The 22966-nt window shown below is 43.0% G+C and overlaps 1 protein-coding gene across 2 annotated transcripts in view; it reads right to left on the reverse strand.

Moving 5' to 3' along the window:
* The window catches only part of P4HA3 (prolyl 4-hydroxylase subunit alpha 3), a 356959-nt gene extending 334797 nt beyond the window's left edge, over nucleotides 1-22162 (reverse strand). The window contains exon 1 of one of the 2 annotated variants that reach the window (XM_069640141.1): nucleotides 21924-22162. Coding sequence is in view for 1 of the 2 variants with exons in the window: in XM_069640140.1 (XP_069496241.1) it covers nucleotides 21603-21790 (188 nt within the window). In the remaining variant the exon portion in view is untranslated. The other variant, XM_069640140.1, reaches the window with a different exon arrangement.
* Nucleotides 22163-22966: the final 804 nt, after the last annotated feature.

The raw sequence follows: 22966 nt of genomic DNA on the forward strand, positions 1-22966 counted from the left end.
AGGGCAGTTCCATTAGCACTAAGGGATGGAGTTAAGAAAGAATGAGAAAAGTTATTGAAGTTGGGCATAATTGAAAAAGCAGGAGGTGTAGATTGGACGTCACCTGTGGTTGTTGTAAAAAAGGGATCTGGCGAATTGAGATTGTGTGTTGATTTACGTGAGCTCAACAAATGTGTGTTGCTAGATCGGCACCCCTTACCAAATATAGGGGAAATGTTAGCGAGTGTGGGGCGTGGTAAAGTATTTACAAAGTTGGACATGGCGTCGGCTTATCACCAGGTAGAGTTAGAATTGAGATTGTGTGTTGATTTACGTGAGCTCAACAAATGTATGTTGGTCGATCGGCACCCCTTACCAAATATGGGGGAAATGTTAGCGAGTGTGGGGCGTGGTAAAGTATTTACAAAGTTGGAAATGGCGTCGGCCTATCACCAGGTAGAGTTAGAGGAAGGATGTAGGAAGTTGACAGCATTTATCACGCACAAAGGGGTCTTCCAATTTAAGAGGATGCCATTTGGATTGGTGTCTGCCTCATCGGTATTCCAGAAAGTGATGGACAGGCTACTTAAGGGAGTAAAAGCTGTATTTTGTTTTCAAGATGATGTTATGGTATGCAGAGAGACAGTTGAGGAGCATGATAAGATAATGGACATTGTTTTGAATATATTTGAGAAGAGAGACATCACATTGAGAGAGGAGAAATGTAAGTTTGGTGTGCCCAATGTAGAGTACCTAGGACATGAGATGTCTGATGAAGAGGTGAAACCAAAAGAGAGTCTTGTGGACGCGATTAAGGAAGTGAATAGGCCTACTAGTAAGGTGGAATTAAGGTCATTCATTGGTATGAAGGAGTTCTACCAATAATTAGTGGAAAATTATGCGATCAAAGTGTAGGAGGGGAGAAAATTGTTGACGAAAGAGAGTGAGTTTGTGTGGAATGAGGAGTGTGAAAGGGAATTTGTGAGAATAAAGGAGGAGATAAACTTAGCTTATCCGTTGGGTTGCTTCGATACGAGAAGAACCACAATCATTACAGTGGATGCCAGTGATGGAGGTTTTGGTGCTGTGTTGTCACAGCTGTGTGATGATGGGAGTGAAAAGGTGATTGCCCATGCGTCTCGAGGATTGAGAGGAGCAGAGATGAGGTACTCTGTGTTAGAGAAGGAAGCCTTGGCATGCTATTGGGCTGTGGAGAGATTTAAAAACTTTGTGTGGGGATTTGACTTTGTGATACGAACGGACCATAAACCACTCAAGGTGATTTTTGAGAATAGGGGTTTAGATACAGTCTTACAGAGGGTGGCTGGATGGGTCACCATATTGCAGTCTCACCGATTTAAAATTGAGGTAATTCCGGGAAAGGAGAATGTTCTGGCGGACAGTTTTTCGAGACTGAAAGTATCTTCATATGATGTGGTTGAAGATGTTAACATGGAGATGGTGTTTGTTAATTCTGAGGGCATTGTGTCCAAGGAGGAGTGGCTGGAGGAAATGAAGAAAGATGAGGTGATGGGTCGAGTAATGACTTATGTATCATCGTCTATTTGGCCAAAAAGAGTTGAACTCTTAGAAAGGGAGAAGCCATTTTGGGAAGTGAGGGATGAAATGTGTGTGTCGGATGGCATACTGTTTAGGTGGGTGCGTGCGGTGGTTCCCGAGGGCATTCGTGGTAAAGTAATTGATTTGGCTCATTGTGGTCATATAGGTGTTAGCAAGACCAAGGGTGTTTTGAGATGTCATTATTGGTGGCTGTGGTTCGATAGAGATATTGAGAGGAGGTTGAGTGAATGTCCGGTATTTGTTGAAACTGGAAAGGGAGTGACAGCAAGGAAACAACCCATGGTAGAAGTGGATGTTCCATTAGAGGTATGGTGTGATTTAGCTATGGACATTCTAGGTTCTGTGGATCTGGGTCATGGTAGAGGTAGGTTTGTAGTATTGGTAATGGATCTATTCTGAAGATGGTGTGAATTCAAGGTTGTGAGGGAAATCACAGGGGAGAGCATGGTTGATGTTCTTCAAGACATATTTACAAAGGAAGAAGTGCCTGGAAGTATTCTCACGGATAGTGGTACGCAATTCACTGGAGGGTGTTTTGCTAAGTATTTCAGAGAATGTGGGGTAAAACACAAGAGATGGAGAGTATTTGCATGGCCCAAGAAAGTGGGTATGACAAAAAGGTGGCTATTCAGGATAGGTTGTGGTCTTTACGCATGTCTCCTCACTCTACTTCCGGTCTGTGCCCATTTGAACTGATATGGGGTTGCAAGCCCAACTCTATGGTGAGTCCTCCGTGGTTGGACAGAAGCACAGAGTCTGACTTCGTTGTTGATGAGGTAAGGAGGATGCTGAAAAAGAAGAAGGAGAAATGGGTTATGCGAAAAAATGAGAGAAGAGTAAGAAGGAGTTAAGAGTAGAATGTGGTGACTGGGTAAGAATCAAAAAAGGGGGTTGTTAAAAGAAAAGGGGATTCCTTGTATTCCAAGCCTGTGAAGGTGGTTGCTGTTCTAAAAGGTGCTGTCCGGTTGTCACATAGTCAGGTGTGGAACAAGGATAGACTTGCGGTGGTTAGGAGGAGTGTTGGTTGATTATATATATATATATATCACTTGTGTAAGTGTAAGATTGAAAATTGGGAGATGTGTTATAATGTGGCTTTCGTGGTATGCCACCATGTCATATAGAGTTTTCTATGACAGAAGTTCTGATGCTGTCATAGTGTTCTTGTTTTCTTTTATACGATTCCAGGTTGTGCCAGTTGGAGAAGGTCAGAGTTTCCTGTTGCTGCGCTGGCTTTGCTGGGGGTCTTTGTGTCTGTTAGCTTACAAATAAATACATACAGAAAGAGTATAAGCCTCCTGGTCATCAGCATAACAAGAATGTACTCATCTAAACAAAACATTACATTGGAGTGTTGTTGTGGATACAGGAAACTAATCACACATACACATAGGCAATGGTTGCAGCATGTCTCATATACGTACACTATTTCTAATCTTGGATAGTAGAATAATGAATGCTACCTTATCAGAGTTTTGAGTAATGTTTAACATGAAATAAATAGCTAACAATTCAAGACTTACTAAACAGTTGTGTTAGTACAATCAATACAAATGAAGACCCACAATGCATACAAATCAGAGGCACATACAGGGAAACCAATGTAAGGAAGAAAGAAACACCATCACCAGAAATTGTCAATAACTTTAAAGTTAATTTTCATGTATACAAATGAATTGTGTGTTTAAGGCCTGCTCGTTGCCCCGTGTATGTGCACTATGAGCTGAGACCAAACCCTAAGGAAGGTACTTTAACAACATACAATAAGGTTAACGTCTAGATGTATAGCAACTTTTCAATGATCATATTCTGACTGCTAGTGAACAAAAATAACTGGTCTAGATATGTCAGTGAACAACACCAGTGCCCTGAATATGTGATTTCATCAGTGATGTCATCAATGACATTTGTGATGTAATCTTTGATGTCCTGCGTGTTAGTTTTAGCAGTGCATGGTGGTGGTGCGAGTTATGGTTGCGCAGCTTACCATAACGGGTGAATAACGGGGGTTTCGGTTTTACTTGCAACCATAACATCCCTTTAACAACGCTTTTTCACTGAATGGTATAGGTTTTTGTTAGTGCAACTTAACCATAATGTCCCTTTAACAAAAACATTTCAAAAACATTTAATTGAATATTCATTGAATATGTATATACATACATACATAGATACATACATATGTAGATATATAGATACACTTATATAATACAGGGTTCGCGATAACGACCCCTGTACTTATGGTTGGGTTGGACTGGCCATGGGAAGAGCACTTGTTGGATGGATTATAGGGTTGGAATTGATTCACAAATTGGTATGAAAATTTCCAAACAACACATAGACATGACCCTACATTTTTTGGGAAGCTTTAAAGTGGAATCATCCAGGTGTTAAGGGGGGAAAACATATAGCGAGCCCCTAAAAATTACGATGTCCGATTCATTGTCAATAGAAAAAATTGAGAGGGACTCCCCAGCAGATAGCATGTAGGCTACATGATTGGCTATGTTATATCTGAGTCTGCAAATTCACTTCCAGGTGGTTTCAGACTGATTTGCAGACCAGGTAAGGGAGCCAGGTAAGGGAGAACCAGATTTGCTAGTTGAAAAACAGTCAATCTGATTGGCTGTGAACGTGGAACATTTTTCAAAATCTTTGACGAGGAGAATGTTTCAGCCCCTTGGGCCACTGTCGCCAACACAAGGCATGGGCTGGTCACAGAGGCAACCTGCTGCTGATCCGGTCCTAGGGTTCAGAAACACAGACCATGTACGCGGTCTGCACCTGCAGACTGGGCTCAGACCTGTGTGAATTCTTTTAATGATGTATTTATGTAGTTGGTGTAGAGATAATATATCAAGATGCTATGAAATATCAGAAAATCAATAAAATTATGTTTTTGCTAAGTGACTGCTACGGTCTACTAGAATATACTGTTCATTACATGAGTATATACAAAACATTGATGCAGTATTGTGTATAATTGTTTGGTTCATTTATATATGTGGTTCTTGTGTCATTTTATTAGTCTCGGCCATATACATTATTTTAGCTGCTGTAATATAAATCTCTTGTTTTGAAACTTGCATGTAAATCCCTGCTTATATGTTTGCTACACATTTGTTGATTGTATGTTCTTACGTTTGTTAACCACGTGCGTGTTCTTCTTATCTTATTGTGGGCCACTGTATTCCTTGTTCAATATTAGTTCTTTCATGTGCTTCATGAGTGATATTGTGCATGGGCGTTTGGTGTGTGCAGGCATCATTCCCAAATATGTGCGTTAGTTGGGTTTGCCTCTGACATGTGTAGTATGTTGCTTATTGTGTGCCTGAACATGTGCCCTTGTTTCATCCGCAAATGTGCATGTGACTTCATGGCCTGATCTTAATGCAGAGGTATAAGTATATAGACACATTTTTGGATTTCCAAAAGAGAATATCTAGTTTGGCTTATCCAATTTTTTATTTAATTTGTTGTGTACTACTTTCCCATAAGGGCTATGTGTTTGCTGAAAACCATGTGGATTGAAGTTGACAATTTTGAGATATGCATCTCAGAAGCTTTTATTTTTTGGGTCAATGAAAAACACGTATTTCTCAACTTTGTTTTTAGCAGACAAGCATCCATAAATGTGAGCCACATTTGGTGTGAGTGGTAGGATGCGGCCAGATCAGTTGGCTGCCAAATACCTTTCATAGACAGTGTCAAAAGTTACAAAGGAAAATTATGTTTCATTTTCCTAAAAAAAAGTGTCATGTAACCGTAGCTGTTTGAGTGTCCCTGATGGGGCAACATTGAAAGGGCACTTATGAGATATTAGTGCGATTATCTCAGTTCTCACAAACCTTTATTGACCATGACACAGAATCATCACCATCAATGCATTTTCGCCTCGGATGGATGGATTTTTCCAGACCACTTACAGGCTATACATAATATATTAAAAACCCTCTTCCTTCCATCCCTTAACATCTAGTCTGACATGATGCATTGATGAATTCTCAAGGAATTTTACATGTTCCAGAGCACATAAGAAAGGGTAACAGGGTTCTAAAACTATGTCATCTAGAATCTAGACGAATGAAAGAAGTTGATACGATTAAGCTGAATGGCCTTAATCGAGATGAAGAAGTACCTGTATATTTGGAGTAAATCTTTTTTATGAGTGTTCTATGTGGATATTGTTACAGAGCATTGTGACAGAATTGTTCACATTTTTGGCATTATGTCTGGTTTGTTTTAGTGTTTGAACCTATATAATACAAATGAAATATTTTGATAATGTTGTATGTTAAAAATTCTATTGTCAGCCGATTTGTGTGCCTGTTTGGGCCAGATTGCAAAATTGTATTTCTTCATTCTAAGAATGGTGCGGTTGATGGTTGTGTTTTTCTGACGAAATTGAAGAATTGAAGAATCTCGCTTGAAATTGAGTTTACTATGCATTTCTTGTGAATCATTTGTATTATGCAGATTGTATCTTAAAATATGTATATGCACTTGAACGTTGGCTCAAGATATAGTTGGACACCGTTCACTTCTTTCTAAGCAAAAGCAATCATTGTTGCAGAGGTTGTAGCAGTGATTGCATAGAAGATCATTCACATTTCAGGGAGTTTTTACATTTGTTTAGTGACTTTTACACAAGTGCAAGATGTCGACTGGAAAAGACTGCATTTAGAATGTGATTTGGGTATTCATCACATGACCAGCCCTTGGCTTGAGAGGAAGCTATTGGTGTTTTTCTTCGTATATTTGAAGTTCCGTTTTGCTTGGCATTCACAATACCTTGATGAGGACCTGTTGGAGGACGGAACACGTGATACTTTATCTTTCATAGGTTTGTTTCCCCATTTTTTGTTCATGGCATTTATAACTTATGTTGTTTTCTATTCTTTTTACATAAGGATTACGAATATGCCTTAAATAATTTATATTCTGTAATTTACTATTGTATTGCAAGATTGTTTTATTCAACTGTAATGTTAATGTGATTATGAAAATGACAAATTGAAAGGCTGATTTATCAGCCAGCCAATAAACAATAAAATGTTTTAAAAAGAATGTACTTAGTTGTTTGACCATTTAAAAGAAAATGCCTGTGTGTTCTTTGACCTACGCAGTGTTTGTTTAGTGAATTGTTACAATGTTCCTTTGTTGGTTTTTATTTTTGTTACATATTATCATACACATACACAGAAATCAATTTTCCAATTTCCTATACCATGTTAGCCTAGGTTAACGTAAAAAGCATTGATCCGAAAGCCAAAAAGAAAACAAGTTTATACTTTAATTAGGCTAACAAAGTCATTTATTTGTGAGCTTTCATGATCTTGTGATCACTTCCTCAGAAAGATATGGAATTAAGTGTTCTGAAAATATCACAACGCAACCAGCCCTCTGGAATTCCCTTTCTGTGGGTGTCTGTTAACCTGATTTGTAGTTTCAGTGCACTTCAGATTTAGAATTTCTCAAGGATTGAATGCCACACTGAACTAAGTGGGGGCAGCACTGAGAACAAAATTCAAATGTCCTTAGGAAATTATGAAGGGATGGGATTGCGAGAGTCATGGTAGTTGCAATATTACTCAAGCCGGTATATATCAGGCTGGCCTTTTTCAAGATCCCTGGTGGAGGTCCATCCAACTATTGGCCATGTGCTTGTAGAAGGCCAGTACAGTGGGGGCCCAACCGCTCATGTGCTAGGCCTCTGACTCATGAAGTCTGGTGAGGCAAGTTTGAGGACAAATACTTTATTGAGATTGTGTTTCTCTTTACCTGATAATTCAAGGGCAGACTCTGACATAAAACGGGGGCCCTCACAGGCCTCCGGGAAGCTTGTGGGGCAGAGGCTTTTAGGGAGCTACTAAGGGTGGGATGGAGGAAGTCCGGCACCAAGATATTGCTTCAGAGAGGCTGGTTGGTCTGGTGCAGTATAAGGGAAAGGTACACTGCAACGTCCCTTTAACAAAGTTTTTTCTTTGAATGTCCAAGCTTTAATAATTGAAGGTGTTTCATAATATTCCTCCTCTGTATGTAAATTATCAAAATGCCCACATACAATTACGAGGAATCACTCATTTAAATATGTATTTTCAGTTGTTTGTTATTATCAACATTATAATTATTATAATTTTTTTTTGTATACAGCACCAGCTCACCACTGTAGTAGTCTCAAAGAGCGTAAAACCTTGTCCGATGTAGGGTGTATTAAACCCCACTTGCATTGACTGGAAAATGGCGTGATATGAGACAAGAGAGATGTAGCCTCGTCTCAGGAGGATAGCTCAGGGGCAATGTGCTTGCCTTGGAAGCAAAACGATATGGGGCAACACAGGTTGATCCCCAGGTCTGCGCTTAGAAACCTCTGGCGCACACAGAAGCACTCGAAAGCACGCTGTTTGCTGGGAAGGACTTGTCTTTTTGGAACTGTATGCTGACACGGACGTTTTCTTTTCATTCTGCCAGACTGGACGCCGCTTGCTGAGCGCTGAATCCACGGTGAAGCGGACGTCCTTTACAGGCACACAGGAAGCTGCCTGACCTATCTGGCCGGAAACTGTTTTCTGATTGGGCTCGCAACGCTAAGCTCACCCTTGTGCCCGCCCCCTGAAAGCCCAAAAGCAGTGTGTGTAGCGCACCCACGCGCGCACACAGAAGCTCTCGAAAGCACGCTGTTTGCTGGGAAGGACTTGTCTTTTTGGAACTGTATGCTGACACGGACGTTTTCTTTTCATTCTGCCAGACTGGACGCCGCTTGCTGAGCGCTGAATCCACGGTGAAGCGGACGTCCTTTACAGGCACACAGGAAGCTGCCTGACCTATCTGGGCGGAAAGTAAATATACACTCTCAATTGACATTGACATTGTAAATTAAGGACACACTGCTATCCCTCCTAATCTTTCTTGACCTAAATCTTTCCTTTTTACTCACTTCTAGCTGTTTTCTGATTGGGCTCGCAACGCTAAGCTCACCCTTGTGCCCGCCCCGCTAAAGCCCAAAAGCAGTGTGTGTAGCGCACCCGCGCGCGCACACGGAAGCACTCGAAAGCACGCTGTTTGCTGTTCGCGGTTCGTGCTCCGTGTTGCGGGTGTTCGGGTGCGGTTAACCACCAATCTATCTTGTATGCGCAGGGGAAACTGACCCGTCGATTATGTGCTTTGGATGCGAGGGCAACATAAGATAAAGCAAGTACCAGAAATACGCTTCTTTAACAGGTATTTAAATTTTTGGTGCAATCCAAATACACCTCATAACTGCTGAAGTTGGGTGTTGTATATATCAACACCTTAGTCCTTTGGCGGTAGTATTGAGTGATCTTAACTAATTACAACATGGGTAAAGTAAAATTAGCCGCCCTACGTAAAGACCATAGGGCAGACTTCTTCACTGCAGTAAGTACCCGCAGGGCTAGTCTGGCTCGTGCGGCGGCACTTCCTTTGACTACACTGTGTGCAGATGAAGAGGAATTGTTACAATGTGTGCAGGATTGTTCAGTTGAAATTAGGAATCAGGAGGTAGTCATGGACTCTTCCCAACCAATGTTTGGTGACTATGAGATAGAAGGAGTACTCAATGATCCACATCAGGGGGATAAGGTTGCTGGAAATGACGCTCTTGACTCTGACACTCCGGCTATCTTTATTACTGACGATAATATGTCTGATCCCATATACGATATCCTATCGGAGGGCATAAATGATTTTCCACCAGCTGATGACATGACGACGATGGTAGGTATTTTCAACCGAGCTATTTTGGTTGAACTTAGAAAACATAATGACTTGTTGACTTCTATGGTAACAGCTATTGACAATTTTCCCAAAGTCCTACCGAGCTTACTCATACCTTTTGTTAAATGTATAGAGACTTTGCCTATAGGACTAGCTGACATGTTAGTCCCCATAGTGAAAGAAACAATGGTAACATGGAATGCTGATCTGAAATCTATACACCACACAAATGGGGTAGGGAAATTGGGAATGGTCAGCCTGATGTGCCCTCTCCGCTTAAAAATAAAACATCTAGAAATAACATGGTGGCCCCTAAATTTTCAGAAATTGTGGCCAACTCTGCGAAAAAGGACACTGTCATGCCCAAAATTATTTCTAAGGGCAACGACTTAACTGAAGGTCCTATTAGGGATACTATGCCTTCTAGAGCAGAAAAAAAACAAGCGAAAAAAAATAATAACAAAGTAAAAAAAAACAGAACAAAGAAACAACTCATCTAGAAAATTTATGAGAGACCTTGATATGAAACACATGATTGATGAGGATGCTTCGGATGCAGTTGTCTGTTTGATATCGAATTGTGGAACCACACAGATGAATGCAGCTGTAACTGTGAAAACATCCGCTGATCAGGCAACTCAGAGTGAATATGAAGAAGGAGTGGAGGGAATGTATGAGGTTATGAAGAAAAAAAAAGAGCTTCCCTTACGGATAACACGAGTAGACTGGAAAATGGTTTGAATGACATTTTTTAAATCTTTAAAGGTCCAATAAGTACGTTGAATAAGGAAGCTGACTGCCTAAGTACAAAGGAGCCTATTAGATCTGGTAAAAACATGAGTGGTATAGAACAGGTTAAAAACAATCATACACTCTTGGCCTGTGGGGAGGTAGTGAAGCGACGAATAAGACCAATTGTACAATAAGTAAACACGGGATTATACCATAAAGACACTACGAATATCAGTACATTACCTTTTACAAATAAAACAATGGTAGACTCTTGTAGTAAACAGGATGAGAGATCAGTCCTGCAAGGTGCAGATGCAGCACTTAACCCTCACCTTGCGCCCACAGATATTGAGACAAATGTGGAGGAAATACTCAGAAATGTCCAGGATTTGATGAATGAAAATAAAAGATTGAAAGAACAAGATAGAGTAATGGAACACACGAATAAGAGTTTGCGTACAAATGAGAAGGAAACTGCACTTCCTACTGAGATGCAGAATGCAGGGCGTACACAATATGATACCATACAGACAGTGATCACAGATACTAGCATAAATCGGAAGGCCAATGACCATGATCAAATTGGTGAACTCCTAAAAAATGTGAATAACATTGTAGAAGAAAATAAGAGGCTTAGAAATAAAGATACTCTGTTGAACTGTCAAAAAAAAGATGAGGGCTTATCAGAAGAAGAGAGGAATGAACAGGACTATCGCTCATATGTAAGGGGGGATTGTAGGTGGCATAATGATAAAACATCTAACGATATTAAATATCTGCAGGAGCTCAGACCTGTGGCACTTCCACATATGCCGAGTCTGATTTTATGCTCCTTATTTGAAGATGATAAAATGCAATCGCTAAATAGACCCTACATTCTCTCGTTATTTGCGGAGATATCTGAACTCAAACTTATTACCTCTGCAGATATTCATATGGTCGATTTTATCGATAAGGGAAGATGGGATTTTGTCAGATTGGTGATTCCATCTCCCTTGGTTCGGTCAATGATACTGAAGGAGGCAGAAGCTCTTCATCGTATGGGTTTTGACATCTTCCCATTTAAGGACCAGTCTATTCCAACACAAATCCCTGATAGAGGTGGGATAACAAGGCAAGAAAGTGAGGAACGAAGTTTCCATCACACCAATCAAAAAACTGAGGATGTATCAGAGAAACAGGATTGGAGATGGTTGGCTCTTTCTTTGCGAGACGCAATCTCCAATCTAAAGGAATTGGGTAAACCTGCATAGTTACTAATCATGCTTTGAAATTGTTATGCTGGAATTCTCGTGGCAATTTCAATCTTTTTAACAACAAATCTCTCATGTTAGATTTACATGGCTTTGATCTAATTTTGTTACAAGAAACCTGGCTGACCACTCATGTGGGCTGGGAAGATTTCGTAGTGGAGGACTTATGTGCCACAAAAGGTGCGAGAGGCAGACCTAAGGGGGGTATACTCACGGCTTCAAAGGAGTCCCCAGGTCTGCAAAAAATAAACACTTGGAAACAAGGTCAATCGTTTCTCTTAACTGATTATTCGGTGGGAGATGGTTTGAATCTCTTCTCACTACTGATAATTAACGTGTATTGGAACGCGAATGTCTTATCCGATCAACAGCTGGAAATCAACTTAATTGATTTAGGTAACCAAATAGATCAGTGGTCTACCAACAACACTTTGGTCAAATAATAATAGCAGGCGATTTAAATGCTGACTGTGATGTGGACAGTTTGATGGGAGAATCCTTGCACCTCAAGATGACAACCTGTGTAATTGGTAGCCAGAAACTCAGAGGATTCCTATGGCATAAATACACCAAATTGTGGGGATTGAAGCGTATTTCTAATGACCAATGTACATGGAATGCAAGAGGCTGTAAGTCCACTATTGATCATATTTTTCTAACTGCCAAATTGAGTTTTTCATTGTTAAGTTTTGAAGTGAGGCAAGTCTCGACAAGTGACCACTGTATGCTTGTGATGGAGTTTGAACTTTTAATCTGTGAAAGGGCGCTAAACAATGCAATAAGGAGGATCTTTTGCTTAACACCGCAAATAATAGGATTAAATGGTCCTTTAATTCCACACACAAATTTACCTCTATGCTCATCGCTGAATATGAAAATAAAAATTTGGAACAACGTTTGCATATGTTCTCGGTAAAATAATTCGACGGCACCATTAGATCCAAAATTAAGGTTTTTTTTTAACATAAGCCTCGCAGATCTGTTCGGACAAATCAACACAAACATGCAATGGACATAGATGTTCACGAAAGAAAAAGGGAACTTAATAGGGAGCTCCGCAGACTGCGTAAACTGAATATAGCCGGTTCGGATCATTGGGTTTCTATTAAACGAGTAAAGCAATCATACAAAAACTGGCTGAGGAGCCATAGATATATCATTGCTCAACGGGATGGTGAACGGATGTTAGGAGCAATGAGAGGGGTGAACTCGCATAACTTCTGGCAACTAATGAATAATGTGGACCCGACTCAAGTCAAAATAATGATAAATAATGATAAATCCAATCCCTGAAGCCATCTGGGCAGGCCATTTTTCTAAGTTGTATAAGACCAACGACCAATGTTACTCACCTCATAGAGTGAGTCCTTTACCTTGGACATTGAGATGTGAGGTAGGTACAATAAAGAATCTTATAATACAATCTAAAAATACAGGAGCCCCTGGATTAAACAATCTCAGTAATAAGGTGCTAAAAGCTGACCCTCTCTTATGGGCAAGAATCTTATGTATACTTTTCAAAGACGTGTGTACACTTAAAATCATTCCGCAATCTTGGAGGGTGTCTGTTGTCATCCCGGTATTTAAAAAGGGTTCTCGATTGGAGCCCAGCAACTACAGACCTATAGCTATCGCGGACTCAGACTCTAAAATATTCGCATCCTTGGTATTGATTGATGTTCAGAGGTGGATGGATGATAATCATATACTTAGCATGAACCAAGTGGGTTTCAAGAAAAACTGCAGTATGGATTGTGGTGGGTTAGTCTTGCGATGTATCCAAAGCAAAGCGTGGGCTAAGGGGAAGAGTCAAACTTTTGTGGCATCTATGGACCTTAGCAAGGCATTTGACCTTGTTGACAGGCCAATGCTATGGCATAATCTAAAATCCCTAAAAATGCCAATGCATTTATTGAACATTATTGTTGAACTTTACACAGACACTAGGCTAGTTGTAAGAATGAACACGGTCGGGGATCTCTCTTCCCAAATTTTAATCAACAATGGTTTAAGACAAGGATGCATGCTGGCACCAACGATTTTTAACCTATATGTCAGTGGAGCTCAATTTGCCTTTAAGAACATGGGTCTGGTTTCTCCCAAACTGAATGGAAGAGGAATTTCGTGGTTGGCTTATGCTGATGATTTTCTCCTCTTGGACAATACCAAAGTGGGTTTACAGCGCCTAATTAGGACTTTTGAATTGTTTATAAGTAATCTATAACTAAAAATTAATCCCTTATTATAATTCGAATGGGACGGGCCAATAAGAAGCAGAACTCTATCTCATGGTTCTGTGAAGGCAAACAAATTAAGCCCCAAAAAGCATTCAAATATCTAGGTTATTGCTTTATGGGCACTGAATCGGTCACACTGTTTAAAAACCAACTTAAATCAAAAGCAGAAGTGGCTTTAAAACAGATGCGAAAGCTGTAAAGAAAATATGGAGGTTTTACGATGAAACCCATGAGAGAATTTTACCTAAGTAAAGTGGTCCCGCGGATCACTTATGGCCTAGAAATCTTTTCAGTTGATATTGATGATTTTCTGAAAACATTGGAAGGTATTGTTTGGAGGGGGCTTTTGTTCTTTTTACCTAATTGTATCCCCATCGAAGTATTGAGATACGAATTGGGTTTACAATCCCTCCACTCGTTAGTTGCAACTAAAAGGCTTATGTTATGGAGAAAATGCCAATTATTGGGAGTCACCAACTTTTATGCGGAAGCAGGGGCTGATGTGTCTTGCCCCTTTATGGTTGCTCTAAACAATGAAATTGAGCTGATGCTAGAAGAAATTGGTATTGCTAAATGTACTGCTATGAACAAACCCATAAAATGCAAACAGATTATAAGGGGTATGGATTGGTCTTTGACAAAGAGTAAAGTGTTAGCTTCCAAATTGTACAATCAAGTCCATTCTTTTTGGAAACTTTTTGCGGCTATGGAATTCTACTTGACAAAATACCCATCTAGGAGCTTTAGAAACTCCTATATGAGATTTAGACTTAATGTCATGCATACCAATTGTATCTTAAATATAAGGAATCCGTTGCAGAGAAAGAAATGGTGTCGCTTCTGTAAGGTGTGTGAAACAGATGAGACTCTAGAACATATTATGCTGAAATGTCCTGATTTGGTCAAACAAAGAACTGAATATTTTGCAGACTTATTTGACAATAGTTTTAGCAATGATCCTAATTATATATGGTATAGAATTAGAAATGGATATTCATTGACGTCGTTTATTCGTGTAATTTCCTTTTTAAAAACAGTATGTGATTTAAGTTAGACATTCTCTGTTTTTGGATATCTGTTTCATTGTCTATATGCTGTGATTGTGTGAAATTTTAATGGTTCATTTTTCTTTTTGTGTTTTAATCTTTCCATTTTGTGTATATTTTGTAAAGGTTTATGACAAACCATGAACAAATAAACAAAACAAATTAAGTGTGTTATAAATAACCTATCATATCATATCATAGCAAAATGTGGTGCAGAGCACAAGAAGATGTGTGAGCGAGTGATAGATGGAGATTGCTGTATTGTAGACATACATGCAAAGTTTGGGTTCATAAGGAGTTTCATTGCGATGTGTTTGGGCTATCGTATAGTCTCCAGTGAAATTACCATTGCTTTAATTACTGCAACTCATCAGCTGCGTAAAAATGCAAGACAGAACATGCATTGGCAATGCCAGTAGTTTTGTGGATTTCAGTTGTTCATTAATAAACAAATGGTCATAGATTAAAACACAATGACGAATCACTCTATACAAATGTAAGAAAGAACAAGCATTATCAAAGCCAATAGACTGCAGATTTCAGTTGTTTTTTCACAAACGGTCAAAGATTCAATCACTATGCCCAATCACTTTGTAAAAATTTATGAAATAACAAGCTTTGGTAGAGGCAACAGTTTTGATTTTTGTACTTTTTACCTGCCAAATGGTTGTAGCTTCAATTACTATGGCTGATCACTTGTGTACACATGTACCTAATGACAGGCTGTGGCCAAGCAATTATGTTGGACATTTGTAGTTGACCACTGTCAAACAAACGGCTGAAGCTCCATTTCTTATGAACAAGCACTTGTGTAAAAATAGACGAAGAGGCAAGCATTGGCAGAGCCAACACCTTTACTGTTTGTAGTTGTTCATTGGCAAACAAAAGGTCAAAGATTCACCTACAACTACCAATCACACATGAACATTTTTACAAAATAATAAGCATTGGCAAAGCAAATACTGTTGACATTTACAGTTGTTCATTCATAAGCAAATGCTTGTTGCATCATTTACTACGAGCAATCACACATGTGACAATCTATGAAATAGCAGACATTGGCAAGGCCTGTAGTATTGATTTGTGTTGTTCAGTAACCAGTGAAGACTTTGCAAGGAGTAACAAGAAGAACTCAACATTAGACCCTGGCTGAAGGTACAGTCTGCCTTGCATCTTCTGCCAGTGAAGAAAGGCCAGGACCTCCAAAGAGGAAGGTAAGCTCCCTTCCCGAAACATCTCCCGGGGAACAGAGGGAGATACTAAAAGCCAAAGGTTTTCCCATTTGCACTTGTTCATTGGAAAAAACATGGTTGTTCCTTTAATTACTATGACCATTCAGACATGTAAAGAGTTGTTAAATAACAAGCATTGTCAAATCCAATAGTTTTTGTGTTTGTCGTTGCTCCCTGACAAACAAATGATGGTAGCTTTATTTCCTACAACCAATCCCTTGATTAATTAAGCAATAAGCCCCAAGCAGGGGGGGGATTACTGCTTAGCCTACACCAATTCCTGTTGCTCATTTGGTTTTAAAAGAGGGTTCAGACCCTCTTTTGGGCAGATCATTTGAAGACTTTGCAAGGAGTAACAAGAAGAACTCAGCATTACAGGTACAGTCTGCCTTACATCTTCTACCAGTGAAGAAAGGCCAGGACCTCCAAAGAGGAAGGCAAGCTCCCTTCCCGAAACATCTCCCAGGGAAAAGAGGGAGATACTGAATTTTGAGGACCTTTAAGCTGCTCCAGACCGGTACCAATCCAGCACACTGCGTGCCCTACTAGAATCTGCAGCAAGCTTCCTAAGTGAGAAGTACCAGAGAGTTTCTGAACCAAACCAGGAACAACACAGCCGTCTGCAACATTTTCCTCAACTTTGGCCCTTATGCCTTAAAGGACGACACAAGTCCAGTGAAGAAGCTAAGAGGAGTGCATCGACAAGCATCTACTGACATCCACCTTAAAGGACATTTTTCAGCCAATCGAGCCCCTCAAGCTGCAACCGACTGCACCGCTGACTGTTGTTACGCCACAGTCACTAAAGCCGTCTTAGATGCCTCGACCAGTGGTTCAGAACCGCCGACTAGCACTGAGACAAGGATTCCTGACCCCGAGCCGCCATGTAGGCCAATCTGAAGCCGTTCATCCAACTTCGCTCCCCGAACTGCTTGCCACCTGATACCTGCAGCTGTCTCCCATCTTGAAGTCTGTTGCAGAAGCTGCAAAGCGCTCTGAAACAGACTTGACCCTGTTGAGCATCAAGAACTCCTGCAGCACAAGGTACATTATGGGTCTGTGCCCCTGGACCTTCTCCGAAGGCCCCTAGTGAAATTTTACGACCCATTGTTCTCTGTGTTGAAACCAAGTATCCTTGAACTATTGCGACTATACTAACTACCCTCCTGTCAATATCCAGAGTACATCAGTTTTGCTGTCTGTTCTCTGCATTCCTCGACAGGGTGGGTTGTATTTTGTAGTGTGCTAGAACTGTCTGTTGTAACAATAAAAAAGTAGATATTTGTACACCATGTTGAGTGGACAGTCCCTATTATCATTGGGTAATAATTATATTTTACTGTGTTGCAACTAACCAACGATCCATGACCTTGCAGAGATAAGCCTGCCATTCTATCCACGTTATCAAAATTGTACAAGAAGTTTTATAATTTACTTGTGTTTCCAATCTGTTTGGATCCCTTCTGGTGTGCTGGAGGTGTGGGTTGATTGATGGTTTAGAAATCAATATTCATCCCTGGACCACTGGTGCCCTGGAAGTTGATTCGCCACACTTACTAATTTTATTGTACACTATCAGCCCTCGAAGGCTATCTCTACCTTTCATTGCCCCATTCTCTACTTCTCTCTTGCACCTTTTCTACTTTTTATTGCCCTCTTCTCTACTTTTCCCTGGCCCAGGTCTCTACTTCACTCTTTCCCTCTTCTCTACGTTTCCCTTGCCCCGTTCTCTGCTTCTCTCTTCCCCCTTCTCTGCTTTTCCCTTGCCCGTTCTCTACTTCTCTTTTGCCCCTTCTCTACTTTTCCCTTGCCCTCTTCTCTACTTTTCCCTTGCCCCGTTCTCTACTTCTCTCTTGTACCCTTCTCTATGTTTCCCTTGGCCAGTTCTCTGCTTCTCTCTTGCCCCCTTCTCTACTTTTCCCTTGCCCCGTTCTCTGCTTCTCTCTTTCCCCTTTTCTACTTTCCCCTTGCCCGTTCTCTACTTCTCTCTTGTCCTCTTCTCTACTTTTTCCTTGCCCCATTCTCTATTTCTCTCTTGCCCCCTTCTCTACTTTTCTCTTGCCCTGTTATCTACTTCTCTCTTGCCCCTTCTCTACCTCTCTCTTGTCCTCTTCTCTACTTTTCCCTTGCCCCGTTCTCTACTTCTCTCTTATACCCTTCTATATGTTTCCCTTGCCCAGTTCTCTGCTTCTCTCTTGCCTCCTTCTCTACTTTTCCCTTGCCCCTTTCTCTGCTTCTCTCTTTCTGCCTTCTCTACTTGCCCCAATGTCTACTTCTCTCTTGCCCCCTTCTCTACCTTTCCCTTGCCCTGTTCTCTACTTCTCTGTTCCCCCCTTCTCTACTTTTCCCTTGCCCGTTCTCTACTTCTCTTGCCCCTTATCTGCTTCTCTCTCGCCCCTTCTCGACTTCTCTCTTGCCCCTTCTCCCTTGCCCCTTCTCTACTTCTCTCTTGCCCCCTTCTCTACTGTTCCCATTGCCCATTCTCCACTTCTCTCTTGCCCCCCCTTCTCTACCGTTCCCTTCCCCTGTTCTCTATGTCTCTTTTGCCCCTTCTCTACTTTTCCCATACACCCGTTCTCTACTTCTCTCTTGCCCCCTTCTCTACTTCTCTCTTGTCCCCGCATCTACTGTTCCCTTCCCCTGTTCTCTGCTTCTCTCTTGCCCCTTCTATACCTCTCTGTTGCCCTTCTCTACTTTTCCTTTGCCTCGTTCTCTCCTTCATTCTTGCCCCTTCTCTACTTTTTTGCCCCCTTCCCTACTTCTCTCTTGCCCCTTCTCTACTTTGTATTGCCCCTTCCCTACTTCTCTCTTGCCCCTTCTCTACTTTATATTGCCCCATTCTGTACTTCTCACTTGCACCATTTTCTACGTCTCTCTTGTCCCCTTCCATACTTATCTCTTGCCCCTTCTCTGCTTCTCTCTTGCACCTTCACTACTTCTATCTTGCCTTCTTCTCTACTTCTCTCTTGCCCCCTTCTTTGCTTCTCTCTTGCCCCTTAGGTACTTTTCCCTTGCCCCGCTCTCTACTTCTCTCTTGCCACTTCTCTATTTTTCCCATGCTCTGTTCTCTACTTCTATCTTGCCTTCTTCTCTACTTCTCTCTTGCCCCCTTCTTTGCTTCTCTCTTGCCCCTTAGGTACTTTTCCCTTGCCCCGCTCTCTACTTCTCTCTTGCCACTTCTCTATTTTTCCCATGCTCTGTTCTCTACTTCTCTCTTGCCCCTTCTCTACTTCGCTATTGCCCCTTCTCTATTCTCCCCTTACCCCGTTCTCTACTTCTCTCTTGCCCCCTTCTCTACTTCTCTCTTGCCCCTTCTCTACTTCCCTCTTGCCCCCTTCTCTACTTCTCTCTTGCCCCCTTCCCTACTGTTCCCTTCCTGTTCTCTACTTCTCTCTTGTCCCTTCTCTATTTTTCCCATGCCCCGTTCCCTGCTTCTATCTTGCCACCTTCTCTGCTTCTCCCTTGCCTCCATATCTACTTCTCTCTTGCCCTTTCTCTACTTTGTACTGCCCCCTTCCCTACTTCTCCCTTGACCCCTTCTCTAAGTCTCTCTTGCCCTGTACTTTACTGTTTCCTTCCCCATTCTCTATTTCTCTCTTGCCTCCTTCTCTGCTTCTCTTGTCCCTTCTCTGCTGTTGCCTTCCCGCGTTCTATACTTCTCTCTTGCCCCCTTCTCTAATTCTCTCTTGCCTCCTTCTCTACTTTTCTCTTGCCCCTTCTCTACTTTTCCCTTGCCCTGTTCTCTATTCCTCTCTTGCACCCTTCTCTACTTTTCTATTCCCCTGTTCTCTATTTCTCCCTTACCATCCTTCCATTCTACAACTTATGCCACTCTTCTCTTCTTCTCCCTTGCCAGGCTTTCCGACTTCTACCTTGCCCCCGTATCTACTTCTCCCTTGCCTCGCTTATCTACTTTTCCGTTGCCCCCTTAACTACTTTTTCCTTGCCCCCGCTTATCGACTTGTTTCCAAGAAGTGTATTCCCTGGAACCATCCAAGCATTGATCTACCTACTCCTCTTCTCCCTTGCCCACACCTATACTTCTCCCTTGGCCCCCACTCCTCTTCTCCCTTGCCCACACCTCTACTTCTCCCTTGACCCCCACTCCTCTTCTCCCTTTCCCACACCTCTACTTCTCCCTTGCCCCCACTCCTCTTCTCCCTTGCCCACACCTCTACTTCTCCCTTGCCTCCCACTCCTCTTCTCCCTTGACCACACCTCTGCTTCTCCCTTGCCACCACTCCTCTTCTCCCTTGCCCACACCTCTACTTCTCGCTTGTCTCCCACTCCTCTTCCCCCTTGTCCACACCTCTACTTCTCCCTTGCCACCCACTCCTTCTCCCTTGCCCACACCTCTACATCTCCCTTGCCCCTCACTCGTCTTCTCCCTTACCCACATCTCTACTTCTCCCTTAATGCCACTCCTCTTCTCCCTTACCCACATTTCTACTTCTCCCTTGCCCACACCTATACTTCTCCCTTGGCCCCCACTCCACTTCTCCCTTTCCCACACCTATACTTCTCCCTTGGCCCCCACTCCTCTTCTCCCTTGCCCACACCTCTACTTCTCCCTTGGCCCCCACTCCTCTTCTCCCTTGCCCACACCTCTACTTCTCCCTTGCCCCCACTCCTCTTCTCCCTTGCCCACACCTCCACTTATCCCTTGCCACCCACTCCTCTTCTCCCTTGACCACACCTCTGCTTCTCCCTTGCCACCACTCCTCTTCTCCCTTGCCCACACCTCTACTTCTCGCTTGCCTCCCACTCCTCTTCCCCCTTGTCCACACCTCTACTTCTCCCTTGCCACCCACTCCTTCTCCCTTGCCAACACCTCTACATCTCCCTTGCCCCTCACTCGTCTTCTCCCTTACCCACATCTCTAATTCTTCCTTAATGCCACTCCTCTTCTCCCTTACCCACATTTCTACTTCTCCCTTGCCCACACAATTACTTCACCCCTGCCTCTCACTCCTCTTCTCCCTTGCCCACACTTCTAATTCTCCCTTGTCTCCCACTCCTCTTCTCCCTTGCCCACACCTTTACTTCTCCCCTGCCCCACACCTTTCCTCTCCCTTGCCCACACTTCTACTTCTCTCTTGCCTCCCACTCCTCTTCTCCCTTGCCCACACCTTTACTTCTCCCCTGCCCCACACTTCTCCGCTCCCTTGCCCACACCTCTACTTCTCCCTTGCCTCCCATTCCTCTTCTCCCTTGCCCCCACTCCTCTTCTCCCTTCTCCGCCTTCTCTGCTACTTCACTCTTTCCCAGCTCTTCCTCTCCCGTCTTCTTGGATCTTCTTTTTGACTTGTTTTCAGGAAGTTGCGCTATCCCCTCCTCCCCCCAACCACCCGACCGCTGGTCTACCTACTCCTCTACCTTCCGCCCCTGGATCTTCCCAGAGCTCACACCCCCTCCCTCCCGCGATGCACTTTGAATCGATGTGCTTGTATTTTGGGTACTTTACAAAACACCAATAAAGCGATCACTCCCGAAGGCATACTCAACATATTCTGCTCCCATTTAGGTGCTTCTATGTCGGCAATGGGAGATACGGGGCGCCCCAGAGTGACACTGTTTCATTGGAAAACAGAATTATAACCCAGGCTCCTTATTTCAAAGTTTTAAAATAATCACACGGACCCTCTGGGATTGTAACGTACGTCTATTGTTACCCACACGTATTGGACGTGGGTGCGTTAGCCCGCTCAGCTGTCTTGGTATCAGAACGCGTTCTTAAACACGGCGCATCCTCGCCGCCGTACATGTACACTGAAGCGCTGCGAGGCGTCTTGGCTGCATGGTTACCTTCTCAGGTCGCTGAGTCTGGCCGTCTCGTCGTCCAGGTAGCTCTTCAGGTGCCGCAGGAGTGTGCCCTCCGTCGCCAGCGCCTGCTGCACGTTCACCATGGAGGTGTACATTTCAGCCCAGGTGCCTGCCAGGGCATCCAGGCACAGCAGACACCCCCAGAGCGCACTCCACGGCCGCAGCATCATCCCAGAAGCAGCGAGGCGACGGCGGCAGCACCACAGAGGCACCACCACCACGCGAGCAGCAGCCACGCCCCCTGCTGCCACACAGGCGTGTGGGGTCCTGCAAGGAAGCTCCCGCGCGGCTCAAGTGTCTCACCTTTTCACCTCCAAGGATCCAGCCAGCTATTTTGGTTCTCTCCTTTTGTTTTTTTTTTAACTCTATGAAAACAGAAACGGGCAGGTTTCTAATGTCTCGGGGTTTGGCGCTTGGCTGGAGGAAGCCACGCGTGTGGAAGGAGTTCCAGCTGCACCCCGCAGACGCATCTCTGGACGGAATGAAAAGCAGATGTGTCCCCAGCTGAGGAGGGGCGCCGCGTCCTGGCGCCCGCCCAGCAGCTCCTGGCACTTGGCTCCCAGGCTCGCCTTCGCGGGGTCCGGAGGCTCGCATTATAGCGCGGCAAGGCTGTCCCCCTGCTGCCGGGGAAGGCGGGGGAGCAGCCGGCGGTGGAAAAGAAGGCCCATTCATTCCTAGACACCAGATTTCTTAGTCACTGTGCCTAGACTCTGCCCTCGCGTATCCCCGCAGCGCATTCTAGTGTATGGGTGATAAATGCCTGGCCTTTAAAGGCGGCCTTCAGCATTCCTGGGCACGATGCAGTGTCATGCCAAGCCTCTGTCACTCAGCCTAACAGCTGCCCCCTTTTAATGATACACGGACTTTTTCTATTGCACGGGTAATATGCTGTATTTCATCTTGGCGCTTAAATGATGTGGTTGTAATTAATCAACTGCATTCTTGTAACTTAACCTGTCTGCAATCTAGTTGACCTTTGTCCAGTGCTTTAAGTGGGGTAAGAAACTGAGGGGGGGGGCCTCATTTGGGGGCGTGACCTAAGACGTGATGGGCGTGGCCTAATTGGTGGGCGGGGCCTAAATGCGACATGGTAAAACTGGTCACTGGTCGGGCCTACATTACTAAGTACATATTGTGTAGCAGACTGCTTGCTACATGGCTTAAAGTATAACAAATCAAAGTTCAAGGGGATTATTTATTTATGTGGTTTACTAAACTGAACATAGCTTATCTTATTTGTGAACCAGATTTTATGCTACCCATGCCTGCCACTTATGCTGTGCCCATGCATTTTTTATAGAACAAAAATTGGCAATAACGGCACATTGCTTGTGAGTCACATTGCA

This window comes from Ambystoma mexicanum, chromosome 7q (assembly GCF_040938575.1).
Source record: "Ambystoma mexicanum isolate Mex_15411 chromosome 7q, UKY_AmexF1_1, whole genome shotgun sequence".
NCBI lineage: Eukaryota > Metazoa > Chordata > Amphibia > Caudata > Ambystomatidae > Ambystoma > Ambystoma mexicanum.